Below are 18,043 nucleotides of genomic sequence, written 5' to 3'. Positions count from 1 at the left end.
CATGCGGAGGAACTCGAAGAGGCCAAACGGGGTGATGAGAGCCGTTTTGGGGACGTCGTCAGGATGCATCGGGATTTGATGGTACCCTCGGACAAGGTCGACCTTGGAGAAGATCCGGGCGCCGTGCAGGTTTGCCGCAAAGTCCTGAATGTGCGGCACAGGGTAGCGGTCCGGTGTGGTAGCCTCGTTCAGCCTGCGGTAGTCGCCGCACGGTCTCCAGCCCCCCGTCGCTTTGGGCACCATGTGCAGGGGGGAAGCCCAGGGGCTGTCGGACCGCCGGATGATCCCCAATTCCTCCATTCTCTGGAACTCCTCCTTCGCCAGTCGGAGCTTGTCCGGGGGAAGCTGCCGAGCACGGGCATGGAGGGGTGGTCCCTATGTCGGGATGTGGTGCTGTACGCCGTGCCTGGGCATGGCTGCTGTGAACTGCGGTGCCAGAACCGATGGGAACTCCGCCAGGACCCTGGTGAAGTCGTTGTCGGACAGCGTGATGGAGCCGAGGTGAGGGGCTGGCAACTGGGCCGCGCCCAGGGAGAACGTCTGAAAGGTCTCGGCGTGTACCAGTCTCTTCCTGGGCAGGTCAACCAGCAGGCTGTGAGCTCGCAAAAAATCCGCACCCAGAAGCGGTTGGGCTACGGCTGCCAGTGTGAAGTCCCACGTGAACTGGCTGGGGCCGAACAGTAGCTGCACCTGACGGGTGCCATAGGTCCTTACTGTGCTGCCATTCACGGCCCTCAGGGGGGGACCCGGTGCCCTGCTGCGGGTGTCGTAACTCGTCGGAGGTAAAACGCTGATCTCAGCCCCAGTATCGACCAAAAACCGGCGTCCCGACCTTCTATCCCACACATACAGGAGGCTATCCCGATGGCCAGCCGCCGTAGCCATCAGCGGCGGCTGGCCCTGGCGTTTCCCGGGAACTTGCAGGGCGGGCGGCAACGGCGGGCTTCTGCGCCCCACCGCTGGTGGTAGAAGCACCAGTGGTCATTGGGCCGGGGGTTAGTGGGCTCTGCGGCCGGGCCTGGACTGGTTTGCTGCCGGGAGCGTGGCTGGGAGATCTGTGCGATGGACGCCCCGCTCACCTTTTTGGCGTTCCACAGCAAGTCCGCCCGGGCTGCCACCTTCCGGGGGTCACTGAAATCCGCGTCGGACAGCAGCAGGCGTATGTCCTCGGGCAGCTGCTCCAGGAATGCCTGCTCAAACATGAGGCCTGTGTGTCCCTCGGCCAGAGACAACATCTCATTCATTAAAGCCGATGGAGGTCTGTCGCCCAAGCCATCCAGGTGCAGTAAACGGGCAGCCCGCTCGCGCCGTGAGAGTCCGAAAGTCCTGAGGAGCAGGGCTTTGAATTCCGTGTACTTGCCGTCTGCCGGGGGCGACTGTACGAACTCCGCGACCTGGGCAGCTGTGTCCTGGTCGAGGGAGCCCACCACGTAGTAGTAGCGGGTGTCTTCTGAGGTGATCCGGCGAACGTGGAATTGGGCTTCGGCTTGCTGGAACCATAGGTCCGGGCGCTGTCTCCAGAAACCCAGCAGTTTCAACGAAACCGCATGAACAGAGGCGGCGTCGGTCATTTCTGGTCCAAAAATCGTTTGGACCGTCGGGGTCACCAATTGTAGCGGTGTGCTACAAGCAGCGCTAAAATTACGACACGGAGTCGGTAACTGCAGTCGAAGGAAAAACTTTATTCGAAAACTTCAGCCTCACTTTTAAGCCTCTGTCAACCGGCCCCCCATGGCGAAGAGGCTCCAAAGCTCTGTGCTCGCAAACCCCCGTAGGCTATCTAATTGTGAGTCGGTTCGGATACGCTAGGAAATGAGGCGCTACAGTATCATGGTCCACGACAAGTGCAATCTATAATAAGAGTGGATTCAGTTAGTCACTAACTGATGCTTTTGCTGGGATATGATTTACATTACATGGTGTTTATCCAGTCCCTTTCCTGACAGCAGAACAAAAAGTGAAGATGGGCTTTTCTCCAAGTTCAGTGCTGTACACTTAAAATAAGTTTGGCATGGATTCTGTTGAAATCATTTCAGAAGTTGGTATTTTTGGTGTTGGATTTTATTTCTCAAAACAGAACAAGAAGATAACAGTTAAAGTGATGTGCAATAATGAATTTCATGTTGAACAAGCATGGTGTAGTCCAATATTTATTCACTGTGCCAGTCAATAAACAAAGCAGATTATGTTGATCCAGGACATCCAAGTAGCTGCAAAATGGACTGACTAAATATTTATTTTTGAGTGTATGTTAACGGTTATCATGTGTGCAAATAAAAGGTATACTTAAATAATTCATCATTACAATTACAGTACATCATCTGCAATAGGTTTAATAACAATACTTCAGTGTTTTAAAGATGCTTGGAAATTAAACAATTAAATTTTAAATGCAACAAACAAAATAAGGTACATTAATCCAGGAAACACTGTATTTGTTATGTGGATACATATCATGAGACACTTTGGTTAAACTGTAACAACATGAAAGATTAAATATCAACAATGTCAAATAATGATGTGTACCAAAATAGCAGTTTTTACAATGTACCATAAAAACTGTCATGAGCAATCCCAGGGATAACTAGAACATCGTGTGACTCACATTATTAAACATCTGAAATTATGTATGCATAAAATAAATGAAGTCTTCAGGATACTTTGAGAAAGTCAGAAAAACATGCAGGATCATGGGGTTATAGATAGAGAACAAAAGCAAGGAAGTTGTGTTGGAGAAACTATAAAACCAATTCAGCCACAAACTGGTGTTCATTTCTGGGCAGTATCCATTGAAATGGTGCACAAATGGTTTACTAGAATTATTTGGGTATGATAGACTGGAGAAGCTTGTGATGTCTGCATAGACTAAGGAAGATCAAGATATAATTTTGCAGATGTATTCAATATCATGCATGTTTCAGATAGAGTGAAGGGGTGGTATTCCTATTGCCAAAGGGTTGATAACCTAACAGCACAGATTTCAATTGCTTAGTAAAAAAAAACTTTTTCTTCGTGCCTCCTTTTTGGTGAAGCAAGTCACTGCTTGAATGGATATGGAAGCAGATTCAATCATGGCTTTCAAAATAAAACTGGATATGTACTTGAAAGTTTAAAAATATGAACAGCAAGAAAAGAATCGTGGAAAGAGACAAAGTGCAACTACACTGACAAAAACCCTGACGTCAGTAATGATGGGCTGAATAACCTGTAATGATTCTATTGCCTAGCGTTTTTGTATCTTTATATTTGTTCTTGCAAAGCAGTAAATATTGAAAATCTCTCATTGAACAAGTATCCCACATAAATTAATTGATTCATTACTTAATTATACCTCCTCCAAAATAATAGATCTATTGAACAGCAAGTTCTTCTGAACATGATGAGATTCAACTATCAAACTGCATTTTAGTTTTTAACTGCAAAATAGTTAAAGCTGATTATTGTTATTAACAATGCATTGATGGAATGCTGGGTAGCGCAGCTGCTGGTTTTGGCATCTTCCATTGTAAGCATGACCTAAAGCCTTACAGCTCCATGACTTTTTTTATCCAGTTTACATACATTGAAACTCTGATAAAGATATCAGGATGACTTAGCCGACCACACCCACGGCCTGGAATAATGACTCCTTCAAGTACCCAGCAGTCATTGGTGAAGCAAGAAAGGGGCCCACCATAATCACGCTGAAAAACACAAGAAATAGTTTCAGGTTTCAGAGAGCATCATGTAATGTTTACTACTTGTTAATACTCACACCTGATAAAATGTTCTTTTTATATGGGTTATGATTCCCCCACAGTTTACCTAGGGAAGCATCCTCTCAAGTTAAAATTATGACAAATCAAAATTCAATTCCCTGTGTCTATTGTGACACCTAGAATCCACTAATTCTGCATACCTATGTCTCTCACAATCAATAACCTAGCTACTCTGCAGATCACTTACTGCCCTCGATACACTATTCAGGTGGAATATTAAATGTTGACATGTATGGCTTAAGCCCCATCAAGCATGTCAAAGTTAACTTAGAAATAAAGAAGCATCATTGCACTGTTCCTTTAGGTCTCTATATAAATGAGTCGGAATTACCGGCTCAGGCAAGAGTTTAAATCCCATCATACAAGCTGGGAAGCTCAAAGTAGTTAAATACATCTTGAATAAATTATTAATATCATTTCTGCTTGTTTCAAAAATTAGATAAATACTTCAGAGGAACCACTATTAGCACAATTGGAGATCGAGAATGAAAATAGGCTTTGCTGGTGATATCTCATCCTATTCATGAATGGAAGAAGCCTGCTAAGGCTTAATAGTAGCCAGGATACGGGGTTCAAGTTACAACGCAAGATAGAAAGGGCATATAAAATGAGCACTGTTACAATAGTCAAGGGGGATTTCAATGTATAGGTAGATTGGAAAAATCAGCCTGGTACTGGATCTCAAGAGAAAGAATTAATAGAATGCCCACAAGGTGGCTTTTTGGAGCAGCTTGTGGTTGAACCCACTTGAGAAAAGGCAATTCTGGATTTGATGTTGTGCAATGAATCAGATTTAATTAGTTTAAGCTGAAGAAACCCTTAAGAGGCAACCCTTAAACCCTTAACCCTTAACCCTTAAACCCTTAATATGATAGAATTCACACTGGAGTTTAAGAGGAAGAAGCTAAAATCAGAAGTATCGTTATAACGGTTGAGTAAAGTTAACTATCGAGGCATGAAAGAGGAGCTGACCAAAGTGAAAGGAGCAGGGATGACAGTGGAGCAGCAATGGTGAGAATTTCTAGGAATTCTGACGATAAAGGATCAGTTCATCCCAAAGAAGAAGCATTTTAATGGGAGGATGAATGTACAATACAGCAAAAAATAGTGGGAAACTTTTAAAAAGCCAACAGAAGACAACCAAAAAAGCAATATCAAAGGTGAAATATGAAGGTAAGCTAGCCAATAATATAAAAGAGGATACCAGAAGTTTTTCAGGTATACAAAGAGTAAAAGAGGCAAGAATGGGCATTGAACTGCTGTAAGGGTAGTATTAGGGAACAAAGATATAACAAACAAACTAAATAAGTTCTTCACTGTGGAATACAACATGCCAAAATTTCAAGAGAGTTGGGCAAAAGTGAGTATAATCGCTATACTAAGAGAAGGTGCTTGGGAAGTGAAAGGTCTGAAGGTGGATAAGTCACCTGGACCAAATGTACACTGAACACTGAAAGAGGTAGCTGAGAAGATTGTGAAGTCATTAATAGTGAACTTAAAAAACATTATATTCTGGAATGGTTCCAGAGGATCCAAACATCGTAAATGTCACTCCAATCTTTAAAAAGGGAGGGATGCAAAAGACAAGAAATTATAGGCCAGTTAGCCTAACTTAAGTCATTTGTTAGATGTTAAGAGTCCTTTATCAAGGATGAAGTTTCAGTGTACTTGGTGGTACATGGTAAAATAGGCTGAAGTCAGCAGGCTTCTGTAAAGGGAAATCTTGCCTGACAAAATGAATTCTTTGGGGAAATAACGGGAAGCATAAGCAAAGCAAAGGCAATGGATGTTGTTTACTTGGATTTTCAGGCTTTTGACAAGGTGCTGCACATGAGGTTTCTAAACAAGATAGGAGACCATGGTATTACTGGAAAGATAGCAGTATGGATAGAACATAGGCTGACTAGCAGAAGGCGAAGAGTGGGAATAAGATGAGCCTTTATTGGTTGTCTGCCAGTGACTAGTGGTGTTCTGCAGAGGTCAGTGCTGGTTCCACTACTTTTCACACTATATGTTAATAATCTGGATGATGAAATCATTGACTTTGTGGCCAAGAATGCAGTTGATACAAAGCTAGGTAGGTGGAGGGGCAGGTAATGTTGAGGAAGCAGGGAGTTTGCAGAAGGATTTAGATTGGGAGAAGGGGCAATGAAGTGACAGTGTAGGGAAGTGTACGGTCATGCACTTTGGTAGAAGGAATAAAGGCATAGGCTCTTTTCTAAACAGGGAACAAATTCAGAAATCAGGAGACCCAGTGCAGAATTCCTAAAGGTTAACTTGCTGGTTGAGTCCTTAGTAAGGAAGGCAAATGCAATTTTTAGATTTATTTCAAGAGGATTAAAATATAAAAACAAGAATATAATGCATAAATTTTATAAAGCATTGGTCAGACCACTTTTAGAGTATTGTGGGTAGTTTTGAACCTCTTATCTAAGAAAAGATTTGCTGGCATTGGACAGGGTCCAGGGGAACTTTACAAGAATGAACCAGGGAATTAAAGTTTTAACATATGAGGCATATTTGATGGCTCTGAGTTTATATTCACTGAAGTTTAGAAAAACAGTGGGGGGGGGGAATATCTCATTGAACCTACTGAATATTGAAAGGTATGGATAAAGTGCACATGGAGAGGATGTTTTCAATAGTGGGAGACCATAAGGTGTAGGAGCAGAATTAAGCCATTTGGCCCATTGACTCTGCTCCGCCATTTCATCATGGCTGATCCAATTTCCCCCTCAGCTCCATTCTCCTGCCTATTCCCCATATCCTTTCATGCCCTGACCAACCAAGAATCTATCAACCTCTTTCTTAAATTTACATAAAGACTCGGCCTCCATAGCTGCCTGTGGCAAAGAATTCCACAGCTTCACCATCCTCTGGCTGAAGAAATTTATCCTCATCTTCGTTCTAAAAGGACACCCCTCCCTCTATTCTGAGGCTGTATCCTCTGGTCTTAGACTCTCCCACCATAGGAAACATCCTTTCCCCATCCACTCTATCAAGGCCTTTTGCCATTCGATAGGTTTCAATGAGGTTACCTCTCATTCTTTTGAATTCTAGTGAATACAGCCCAGAGCCATCAGACATTCTTCATATGACAAACCATTCAATCCTGGAATCATTTTTGTGAGCTTCAGGAATCCTCTCCAGGAAGGGAGAGTCTGAGACCAGAGAATCAGAAACTGATAGTAGAACTGATAAGAGATGGAATTTCTTTAGCCACAGGATGGTTAATCTGTGTAATTCATTGAGTACATTTAATGTAGAGGTTGATAAGTTCTTGATTTTTTAAGAGTCAAAGGTTACAGAGAGGAGGCAGGAGAATGAGGTTCAGAAGAAAAATAAATCAACCATGATCGAATTGCAGAGCAGACTCACTGGACTGAATAGCCTAATTCTGCTCCTATGTGGTCTTTATTCTACTGATAAAATATCTGAACTCTGCTCAGTGCTATTTTTTCAAATCTCTGAATTCTGAGATTTTGAAACACTTAGTTAAATCTCTAATGCCACCTTCATGAGCTGCGGTTTGGCTCAACATTAAGAAGTCTTTATCTGCAGTTTGCTTACCTCACAAGCTCCAGCTCCCCGTATAACAGTTCTAGCACAGATCTCTGTCTCAGCCACGCGCCCTCTGTAGTACTTATTGCATTCCTTGTTACTGATTACTGGCATTTTCAAGATATTTAGGACATCGTCATTGCCTGTGCCTTCAAATCAAAAATAATTTTAAAAACGTAAGAGAGCCAAGGAGCAAACATGAGGAAATCTGCAGATGCTGGAAATTCAAACAACACACACAAAATGCTGGTGGAACACAGCAGGCCAGGCAGCATCTATAAGGAGAAGCACTGTCGACATTTAGGGCCGAGATCCTTCGTCAGGACTATGATCTGACGAAGGGTCTCGGTCCTAAACGTCAACAGTGCTTCTTATAGATGCTGCCTGACCTGCTGTGTTCCACCAGCATTTTGTGTGTGTAGAGAGCTAAGGAGATGGAACGTTGGGTAAATGAAAGTTTTAGCCCATAGGCTCTGCATGGATACACTAACATTATCCAGAAAGGTTTCATTAAAGGTCCATGTATTTCCAGCTTTGCAGGAATACGCAGACTCATTTCATTTTGCCTCAAAGCACCAGATTGCTCTATTGTTTGTATTTTTTACAGTTTTTAATCTCAATTTCCTGATGTGAAAAGTGCTGCAGTTACTGCCTGTTCCAACGTTAAAGAGAGCACAAACATGAAAAATCTGCATATGTTGGAAATCCAAAGCAGCAGCAGACACATAATTTTTGAGGAGCTCAGCAGGACAGGCAGCATCTATAGAAAAGGTAAACATTTGACATTTCAGGCTCAAACATTAAACATTTCATGTTTACTTCAGAAAAAAGTAAACATTCAACCCTTCATCAGGACTGGAAAGAAAGAGAGGTCAGAGTAAGAAGGTGGGGGGAGGAGAGGAAGTACAAGGTGATAGGTGATAGATGAAACCAGGAGAGGGGATAAAGAGATAAAGGGCTAGAGAACAGCGAATCTTACAGAAGAGGATAGATCTACATCAAGTCTCACTAATATATTAGAGGCCACATCGGGAGCACAACAGGTGAAGTGTCGCCTCACCTGGAAGCACTGATGGGGCCCTAAATGATAATGGTGAGATCCAATTGGGAGACCACCTTGCCAAGCACCTACACTCCTCCCACCATAACAAGCAGGATGTCCTGGTAGTCACCCATTTCAATTCTACTTCCCATTCCCATTTCAGCATGTCAGCCTGTGACTGCCTTTGCTGCCACAATTGGGCCACACTCAGGTTGGAGGAGCAACATCTTATATTCTGTCTGGGTAGCCTCCAACCTGTTGACGTGAACATTGATTTCTCAAACTGCCGGTAATTGCCCATCCCCTCTCCTTCACTATCCCCTATTCCCATTTCCCTCTCTCACCTCATCTCCTACCTACCCATCACCATCCTCTGGTGCTCCTCCTTCCCTTTCTTCCGTGATCTTCCATCCTCTCCTATCAGATTCCCCCTTCACAATCAACTTCCCAGCTCTTTACTTCACCCCTCCACCTCCCAGTTTCACCTATCACCTATCATCTTGTACTTCTTCCTCCCCTCTCCACACCTTCTTACTCTGACTTCTCCTCTTTCTTTCCAGTCCTTATGAAAGGTCTTGGCCTGAAATATTGACTGTTCACTATTTTCCATAAATGCTGCCTGGCCTGCTGAGTTCCTCCAGCATTTTGTATGTGTTGCTTTAAAGGCAACGTATTCAAGGCATAGAGTTTATTGTCATGTGCACAAGTGCAATAATGTACAGGTACAATGAAAAACTTGCAAACGTATAGTAAGTGGCCAATTTGGTGAAGGTGCCTTGTGCTTCTGTTGTTTATAGATCAAGGAGTGAAATCATTGTTAGGATTTAAATAGGTACCATTATCACTAACCATCTCGGTCTGAATGAAGAAACTGGACCGATGTAAATCCTCTTACTTAAACTGTGAACGGTTTCAAACAACTACTAAGTATTTATCTAAAGCATGCTAAATGTGAGTTAAATTTGAACACTTGCTCAAAAGGTGGAAATTGCCCTTACCTTGTGTCTCACCCCATCCTGCTATCTCACATTGGGTCCCTTCAGGAATAATGTACCGTTGAGGGGGCAGACAGATCACAGCAACTCGGCTGTTTAAGACAGCTGCTCTGTGTAGATAGAAATCACTGTAAGTTATTGGAGAGAACACTGACCTGGTTTTTAAACATAGAGTGGTTTGTAAACAGTGAAATTCAAAATTTGAGGAAAGTGGAGATTCAGAGCAGTGAGATGAAGTTGTTTTGCTTTCTTTTCTGTGTAATATTGATTGCTCGTGTAACTTTTAGAGCATTAAGCAAAATATCCAGTATTTAGTAATTAGCTAGTCAGCTGATAAAGATTTAGAGACTAAAAAGTAGATAATAATAGACTTATAAAATGAAAACAATGAAGTCTTGACACCATTTATGGAGTCAATCATATAACAGTGAAATGGGCTATTTGGTTTATCAAGTCCACACCTTTTATTCTTAGCCATACACAATTCCCATTTTTATTCCCCCCACATTCCCATCAATACTTCTACTCACCTACCTACTAGGGACAATTTACAGAGGCCATTGAACCACCAATCTACCTGCCTTTGGTATCTGGGAGCAAACTGGAGCACCATGTGGGGAAATCACAGGGAGAACATGTTAACTCTTAACACAAATCCCACCAGAGGTCATGATTGAATATGGATTGCTAGGGCTCGGAAGCAGGAGCACAAATTACTGTACCGTTATATCTGAGAGAAACAGTTAATATTTCAGATGGTTAACCTTATCTCAGACTGAAATTTTAACACTTTCAATCCACGATGCTACTAACCTGTTAAGTATTTGTGGCAGCTTGTATTTTATTTTTCAGTAGATCAAGATACTATATGGGATGTTGTATGACTACCTCAGTCCCTGGAATGCAAGACTGCCTTCAGTAGACACCTCTACTTCAAAACACTTCATCATCAGTGAGTTGTGCTGCAACTTTTCACTCCCAAACATAAAGGAGTGGGTGAACAATGTTCTCTGAAGGTCATGCATGGCTCACAGAAAGATCTAGTTGATTATAATGGAAGGGAATAACTGCACAAAGCCATAATTAAACAATAACTACAGTTCTGTGAGTAAGGAGCATAAGGTAGATTTTCCAGAATGATACCTAGACTGAAGGTTGAATTACAAAGAGAAATGCCATCCCTGCAATTTAGACGGCTAAAGGATTTTTAGGATTAGCAAACCTAAAATTCAAATTCAAGATTGTTTAATGTTATTTCCAGAATACAAGTGTAAAGGAGAACAAAATATTTGTCACTCTGGATCTGATCCAGCACCAAACACAATAAGATAAAGAACCCAATAATAAAACAACACAATATACTGTAAATACATAAGTTAGCTTATAAACAATGATTGTACATCCATAAAGTGATGCTATGTGCAGGAGAGTCTCTACATGAGGTGACTGACAGAAAACAATAAAAGTAATGGTGGTGGAGAGCGGGTTAGTGGGTGATCTGCCTTATTGCTTGAGGAACGTAACTGTTTTTGGTCCTGGCTTGGATACTACATAGCCTCCACCTTGATGGGAGTGGGACTAAGACTAGGAGGCTAATGTAAGGTTGCAGCCAGTTATTCCATGAGTGAAGTTAGGAGGGCTTTCTCAAAAGTAGAAATTTTGAACACTCTCCTGCAAAAGGCAATCAATGCCAGGTCAATTGTTAATTTGAAATTAGAGGTTGGTGCTTTTTTTTGTTCAAAAGTGGATATTCAAGGGATGGGTCACAATAACCCATGATCTCAAGAATGTTAGGCCATGGATTAACACATGGAATTATGACATTGTAGCCATTAATGAGATTGGAAGATGGCGAGAGTCACGCCACTGATCAAAAAAGAATGTAGGCAAAAGGCAGGTAAATATAGGCTAGTTAGTTTAACATCTGTAGTTGGGAAAATGCTCAAAGCTATCATTAAAGAAGAAATAGCAAGGCATCTGGAAAAGCAATGGATCCATCAGGCAGACACAGCATGGATTCAGCCAAGGCAGGTCCTGTTTGACAAATTTACTGGAGTTCTTTGAAGATATAACAACCATAGTAGATAGAGGGGAACAGATAGACATTATTTACTTGGATTTCCAGAATGTGTTTAATGAGGTGCCGCTTAAAAGTCTTACCCATAAGATAAAGATGCATAGAGTTGCGGTGATGTATTAGCATAGATGGAGGATTGGTTAACTAACAGAAAGCAGAGACTTGAGATACATGGGTGCTTCTCTGGTTGACAATCAGTGGTGAGTGCTGGGCCTGCAACTGTTCACGGTATACATTAACGGTGTGGAAGAGGGGATTGAGTGTAGTGCATCTAAGTTTGCTGATACAAAATTGAGTGGGAAAGCAAATTGTGCAGAAGATACAGAGAGTCTGCAGAGAGATATAGATAGGTTAAGTGAGTGGGCAAGCGTCTGACAGATGGAGTACAATGTTGGTAAATGCGAGGTCATCTACTTTGGAAGGAAAAATGAAAGAGCGGATTATTATTTAAATAGTAAACATTGCAGCATGCTGCTGTGCAGAGGGACTTGGGAGTGCTTGTGCATGAATCACAAAAGGTTGGTTTACAGGTGCAGCAGGCTAGCAAGAAAGCAAACGGAATGTTGGCCTGCTTTGCTAGAGGGATTGAATTTAAGGGCAGGGAGGTTATGCTGCAACTGTACAGGCTACTGGTGAGGCCACACTGGAGTACTGCATGCAGTTTTGGTCACCTCACTTGAGGATGGATATACTGGCTTTGGGGGTGTTGCAGACGAGGTTCACCAAGTTGATTCCAGAGATGAGGGGGTAGACTATGAGGAGAGATTGAGTCACCTGGGACCGTACTCACTGGAATTCAGAAGAATGGGAGGAGATCTTATAGAAACATATAAAATTATGAAAGGGATAGAGCAGATAGAGGCAGGAAAGTTGTTTCCACCGGTAGGTGAGATTAGAACTAGGGGACATAGCTTCAAGGTTTGGGGGAGTAGATTTACAAAAGAGATCAGGAGGAACTGTTTTTCTTAGAGGGTGGTGAGTCTGTGAAATTGTCTGCCCAATGAAGCAGTGGAGGCTACCTTGGTAAATATATCTAAGACAATATATCTATCGCATAGCAGGAGAATTAAGGGTTATAGGGAAAAAACAGGTGGAGATTAGTCCGTGGCCAGATCAGCAATGATCTTATTGAATAACGGAGCAGGCTCGACGGGCCAGATGGCCTACTCCTGCTCCAATTTCTTATGAGACTTGGTTTTAGGAAGGGCAGGACTGGCAGCTCAATATTCTGGGGTTCTGTTGTTTTACATGTGATAGAGCGGGAGGGATGAAAGGGAGAGGGGTAGCATTATTATAGAAAATATCATGGCAGTACTCAGTCTAGTGATCTTTATTGGTGGAAATGTGGAATAAGAAAGGTATGACTACCTTAATAGGGCTGTATTATAGACTCCCAAACAGTCTGCGGTATTTAGAGGAACAAATTTGTAGAAAGATTGCAGATGGTTGTAAGAAATGTAGGATTATGATAGTAGGTGATTTCAACTTTCTACATATTGACTGGGGCTCCCATACTGTAAAAGTACTGGATGGGAAAGAGTTTGTCAAACGTATTCAGGAAAGTTTCGTTAATCAGCACATAGAAGTCCTTATGAGAGAGTGTGCAACACTTAATCTCCTACGGGGAAATGAGATAGAACAGGTGACAGACTTTTGTGTAGAGCAACACTTTGCATCTAATGATCATAATACCTTTAGTTTCAAGGTGATTATGGGAAAGGATAGGTCTGGTTCTCAAGTTGAGATTCAAAATTGGAGAAAGGCCAACTATTTAGATATCTGATGGATAGGGGAATCAAGGGATATGGGGACAAGGCAGGGACTGGGTATTGATAGTGAATGATCAGCCATGATCTCAGAATGGTCTACTTCTGCACCTATTGTCTATTGTCTATTTATTGGTATCAGAAAGGATCTGGCAAGTGTGAATTGGGACTGGCTGTTTGCTGGCAAAGGTGTATTTGGTAAGTGGGAGGACTTCAAATCTGAAATTTTGAGGGTACAATGCTTGTATGTGCTTGTCAGAATAAAAGGCACAGGATTAAGTTTTGGTTTTCGAGAGATATTGAGGCCCTGGTTAAGCAAAAAAAAGGTGCGTAGCAGGTATAACAGTTAGGAACAAATTAGGTTCTTGAGTATAAGAAATGCAAAAAAATACTAAAGAAATCAGGAGGGCTAAAAGAAGGCTTGAGATTGTTCTAGCAGACAACATGAAGGAGAATCCTTAGATATTAAGAGCAAAGGATTGGAAGGGACAAAATTGGTCCTTTGGAAGATGAGAATGGTAACCTATGCATGGAGCTAAAAGAGCAATCTTAAATGGATTTTTTACATCTGTATTTACTCGGGAGCGGATGCAAAATCCATAGAAGTGAGGCAAAGCAGCAGTGAGGTCATGGACCCTTTACAGATTACAGGGGAGGAGGTGTTTGCTGTCTTTGGGCAAATTAGGGCAGACAAAGCCCCAGGGCCTAACTAAGTGTTCCCTTGGACCCTGTGGGAGGCAAGTGCAGAAATTGTAGGGGCCCTAGCAGCAATATTTAAGTCATCCTAGTTGGCAGGTGGGGTACTGGAGGATTGGAGGATAGCTGATTAGCCTAGTTTGAGAAAGATCTGTAAGAATAAACCAGGAAATTATAGGCCTGTGAGCCTGACATCAGCAGTGGGAAAGTTATTGGAGGGTATTCTAAGGGACCATATATAGAAGTATTTGGATAGAGAGAGACTAGGGATAGTCAGCATGGCTTTGTCCATGGTAGGTCATGTTTAACCAACCTTATAGAGTTTTTCGAGGAAGCTATCAGGAATTTTGATGAAGGCAAGACAGTGGGTGCTGTCTACATAGACTTCAGTAAAGCATTTGACAAAGTCCTACATGGGAGGTTGGTCAAGAAGGTTTAGTCACCTGCCATTGAAAATGAGATAGAAAATTAGATTAGAGATTGGGTTGGTAGGAGAAGCCAGAGAACGGTAGTAGATGGTTGCCTCTCTGACTAGAGGCCTGTGACTAGTGGAAAGCCACAGGGATTGATGTTGGGTCCTTTGTTGTTTATCATCTATATCAACAAACTGAATAACAATCTAGTAGACTGGATCAGCAAATCTGTGGATGATGCCAAGACAGGGGCATAGTGGACAATTAAGAAGGCCATCAAAGCTTGCAGTGGGATCTGGACCATTTTGAAAAATGGCAGATGAAATTTAATGTAGACTAGTGTGAGGTGTTACACCTTGAGAGGACCAACCAAGGGAGGGCACTGAGGAGTGCGGTAGAACGTTTGGGAATATAGGTCCATAATTCATTGAAAGTGGTGCCACAGGTAGATCAGGTCATAAAGAAAGCTTTTGGCACATTGGCCTTCATGGATCAAAGTATTGAGTAAAGGAGATGGAATGTTGTGTTGAAGTTGTATGAGACAGTGGTGAGGTCTAATTTGGTGTATTATCACCTGCCTACAGAAAAGATGTAAGTAAGGTTGAAAGAGTACAGAGAAAATTTACTAGGACTTTGCCAGGACTGGAGGATTTGTAAGGAAAGATTGAATAGGTTAGGACTTCATTCCCTAGAATGTAAAATATTGAGGGGATATATGATAGAGATATACAAAATTATGAGGGGTATAGATAGGATATATGCAAACAGGCTTTTTCCACTGAGGTTGGATGAGACTACAACAAGAGGTTATGGGTTATGGGTGAAATGTTTAAGGGGAACATGAGGGAAACGTGGAATGAGCTGCCAGTGCAAGTAGTGGATGAGATTTCAACTTAAATGTTTAAGAGAAGTTTGGATAGATACGTGGATGGGAGGGATATGGAGGCCTATGGTCCTGGCGCAGATTGATGGAAATAGGCAGTTTAAATTGTTGGGATTGACTAGATGGGCCAAGGGGCCTATTTCTGTGTTGTAGTTTTTTATGACTCTAATGTTAGAATAGATTCCATAAATGGGGAGTTAAGAAGATAATTAAAGTCAGCATTTTAGGCAGATTTGAACAACAGGAATATATACTTCAGGCTACAACTCAGTGTACGATACAATCAACCTGTACAAACCTCTCATCAAGCTTCAAGAACTGGGCCTATATACCTTTTAAAGATAGCCTTTAAAAATTAGCTTTACTGTACTTGTCATGTAGACATCAAAATATATAGTGAAATGTTATGAAATTCATTTGCATTGAATTCGTGAGGACTGTGCTGGGCAGCCCATAAGTGTTGCCATGCTTCCAGCGCCAATGTAGCATGCCCACACTCACTAACCCTAACCCATACATCTTTGAAATGTGGGAAAAATCTGGAGCACCAAGTCACAGGGAGAATATATAAACTCCTTCCAGAGAGTGACAGGAATTGAATCCTGATCTAAAGATGACTGGCACTATAAAGCAATGTGCTAATTACCACACTACTTCCAATCTTGGTATGAATTGACAGGGTTCATACCTGGATCCCTGGTACCTGGATCCTCAATCAGTAAGGATTGGTGACTACATCCATTCTAGATGTACAAACAAGCCGGATTAACTCAGCAGGTCGGGCAGCATCCGTTGAAAGTAGCAGTCAACGTTTCAGGCCAAGACACTTTGTCAGGACTAAAGAAGGAGGGGGCAGGGGCACTATAAAGAAGGTGGGGGGAGGGTGGAATGTGCCAGGTGAAAAACCAATCAGAGGAAAGATCAAGGGGTGGGGGAAGGGAAGCAGGGAGGGGATAGGCAGGAGAGGTGAAGAAGGAATCTAAGGGGAAAGCACCATGGGTAGTAGAAGAAGGCAGAGTCATGAGTGAGATGATAGGCAGCTGGAAGAGGACACAGACTGAAGGTGGGATGGGGGAAGGAAGAGGGAGGGAATTACCGGAAGTTGGAGTATTCGATGTTCATACCAAAGGGCTGGAGACTACCCAGACAGTATATGAGATGTTGTTCCTCCAACCAAAGTTTGGCCTCATCATGGCAGTAGAGGAAGCCATGTATGGACATATCCGAATGGGAATGTGAAGGAGAGTTGAAGTGAGTGGCAACTGGGAGATCCTGTCTGTTGTGGCGGACGGAGCAGAGGTGCTCAACGAAGCAGTCCCCCAATCTGCGTTGGGTCTCACCGAGGTAGAGGAGGCTGCACCGGATGTAATAGATTACCCCAACAGAAGAATGGACAACAATATTGGAGGTATCAGTGGAAGTGTACCAGTTCACAGAAATGGAGGGAGTTTGGATGGAAAAACTTGATAAGATATTTTATTACACCCTCTCAGAAATCCCATTATGATAGTAACCTCCCTGGTTGCTTGAGAAATTGTGGAAATCAAAATGTAAATCATATTTTTTGGGACTGCCTTGTTATCAAAAACTATTGGAGGGGGATACACAATGTCCTACAAGACATCTTTAAATGTGAAATACCCTTAGAGAGTAAGACCATATATTTTGGATACATACCTCAAGAATGGTTGACTTGTTAATTGTCCATAATTACAATGGACATTTACAAAATGGAGAAGATAACAGCATCTGTTAATCATAAACTGGAGCAATTTGATTCATACTGGGGAAAATGGTTTAACTACATAATGCCTCATAGGCCTGATTTTATTCTCACAAATCAATGAATCTGTTGTAAAAAAAAATCACTCCCTACTTGTACATAGTTCTTTCCTTTTGCTTGTTTTTTCTTTCCACTCTTTTCTATAAGTGTATACTTCAGATAAATACTTTGTGGAGATTTGTGATATATATGTACAATGTCTGAAATACAGCTTATGGAAATGTTTGTTTGATGATGAACTTCAATAAAAAAATAAATTACAGATTACCCCAACAGACTCACAAGTGAAGTGTTGCCTCACCTGGAAGGACTGTTTGGGGCCCTGAATGGTGGTAAGAGAGGAGGTGTAGGGACAGGTGTAGCACTTACGCTTGCAGGGATAATTGCCAGGTGGAATATCTGTGGGGAGAGACATGTGGACCAGGCAGTCGTGGAGGGAACGATCCATGTGAAAAGCAGAGAGGGAAAGATGTCCTTAGTGACCATCTGCTGACCATCAAAGGGACACCTCAAAAGTGAGTGCTTAACCCCTACTCTGCTTCCTGTACACACATGGCGCTGTGGCTGAGCACAGATACAGTGCCATATACAAATTTGCATAAGACACCATGGTTTTTGGATCAATCATAGGTGATGATGAGTCAGCGTATAGTAGCGAGACAGGACATTTGGTTGGTGCTGCAGCAACAGCCCCTTGCTCAACATCAGTAAAACTGAAGAACTCATCATTGACTTCAGTAAGGGGAAGGAGAATGAACATGTGCTGATCTGCATTCATAGACTGGCAGTACAGAGGGTCAACAACTTTAAATTCCTGGCCATTAACATACTGGATTACCTGCCTAGATGCAGCACATAGATGCACACAAAAAAGGAGCACCAGCATCTCTCTTGGACAGCTTATGTTTGGCATGGCACCAAACACTATAAAGCTTATGGACAGCTTAGGACATTTGACCTATTGAGTCTGCTCTGCCATTCCAGCAAGACTGATTTATTATCCCTTTCAAACCCATTCTGCCTTCTCCCCATAATCTTTAATGCCCTTACCGATCAAGAACCTATCAAC

At 42.4% G+C, this 18,043-nt stretch overlaps 1 protein-coding gene across 6 annotated transcripts in view; it reads right to left on the bottom strand.

Moving 5' to 3' along the window:
• Positions 1 to 1,272: 1,272 nt before the first annotated feature.
• The window catches only part of mst1 (macrophage stimulating 1), a 172,146-nt gene continuing 155,375 nt past the window's right edge, over positions 1,273 to 18,043 (bottom strand). For 3 of the 6 annotated variants that reach the window (XM_059944517.1, XM_059944519.1, XM_059944520.1), the window contains 3 exons: positions 9,360 to 9,466; positions 7,329 to 7,468; positions 1,273 to 3,683 (listed from right to left, as the gene is read on the bottom strand). In XM_059944517.1, the coding sequence (XP_059800500.1) occupies positions 3,525 to 3,683; positions 7,329 to 7,468; positions 9,360 to 9,466 (406 nt within the window). In that variant the 3' untranslated portion in view covers positions 1,273 to 3,524. The remainder of the gene's footprint in view (positions 3,684 to 7,328; positions 7,469 to 9,359; positions 9,467 to 18,043) is intronic. The other 3 variants (XM_059944522.1, XM_059944521.1, XM_059944523.1) reach the window with 1 other exon arrangement.

The sequence above is a fragment of the Hypanus sabinus genome, chromosome 19 (assembly GCF_030144855.1).
Source record: "Hypanus sabinus isolate sHypSab1 chromosome 19, sHypSab1.hap1, whole genome shotgun sequence".
In the NCBI taxonomy this organism is placed as follows: Eukaryota; Metazoa; Chordata; class Chondrichthyes; order Myliobatiformes; family Dasyatidae; genus Hypanus; species Hypanus sabinus.
The sequence above is the reverse complement of the archived record's forward strand: the minus strand, read 5'-3'. Positions and strand labels throughout refer to the sequence as shown.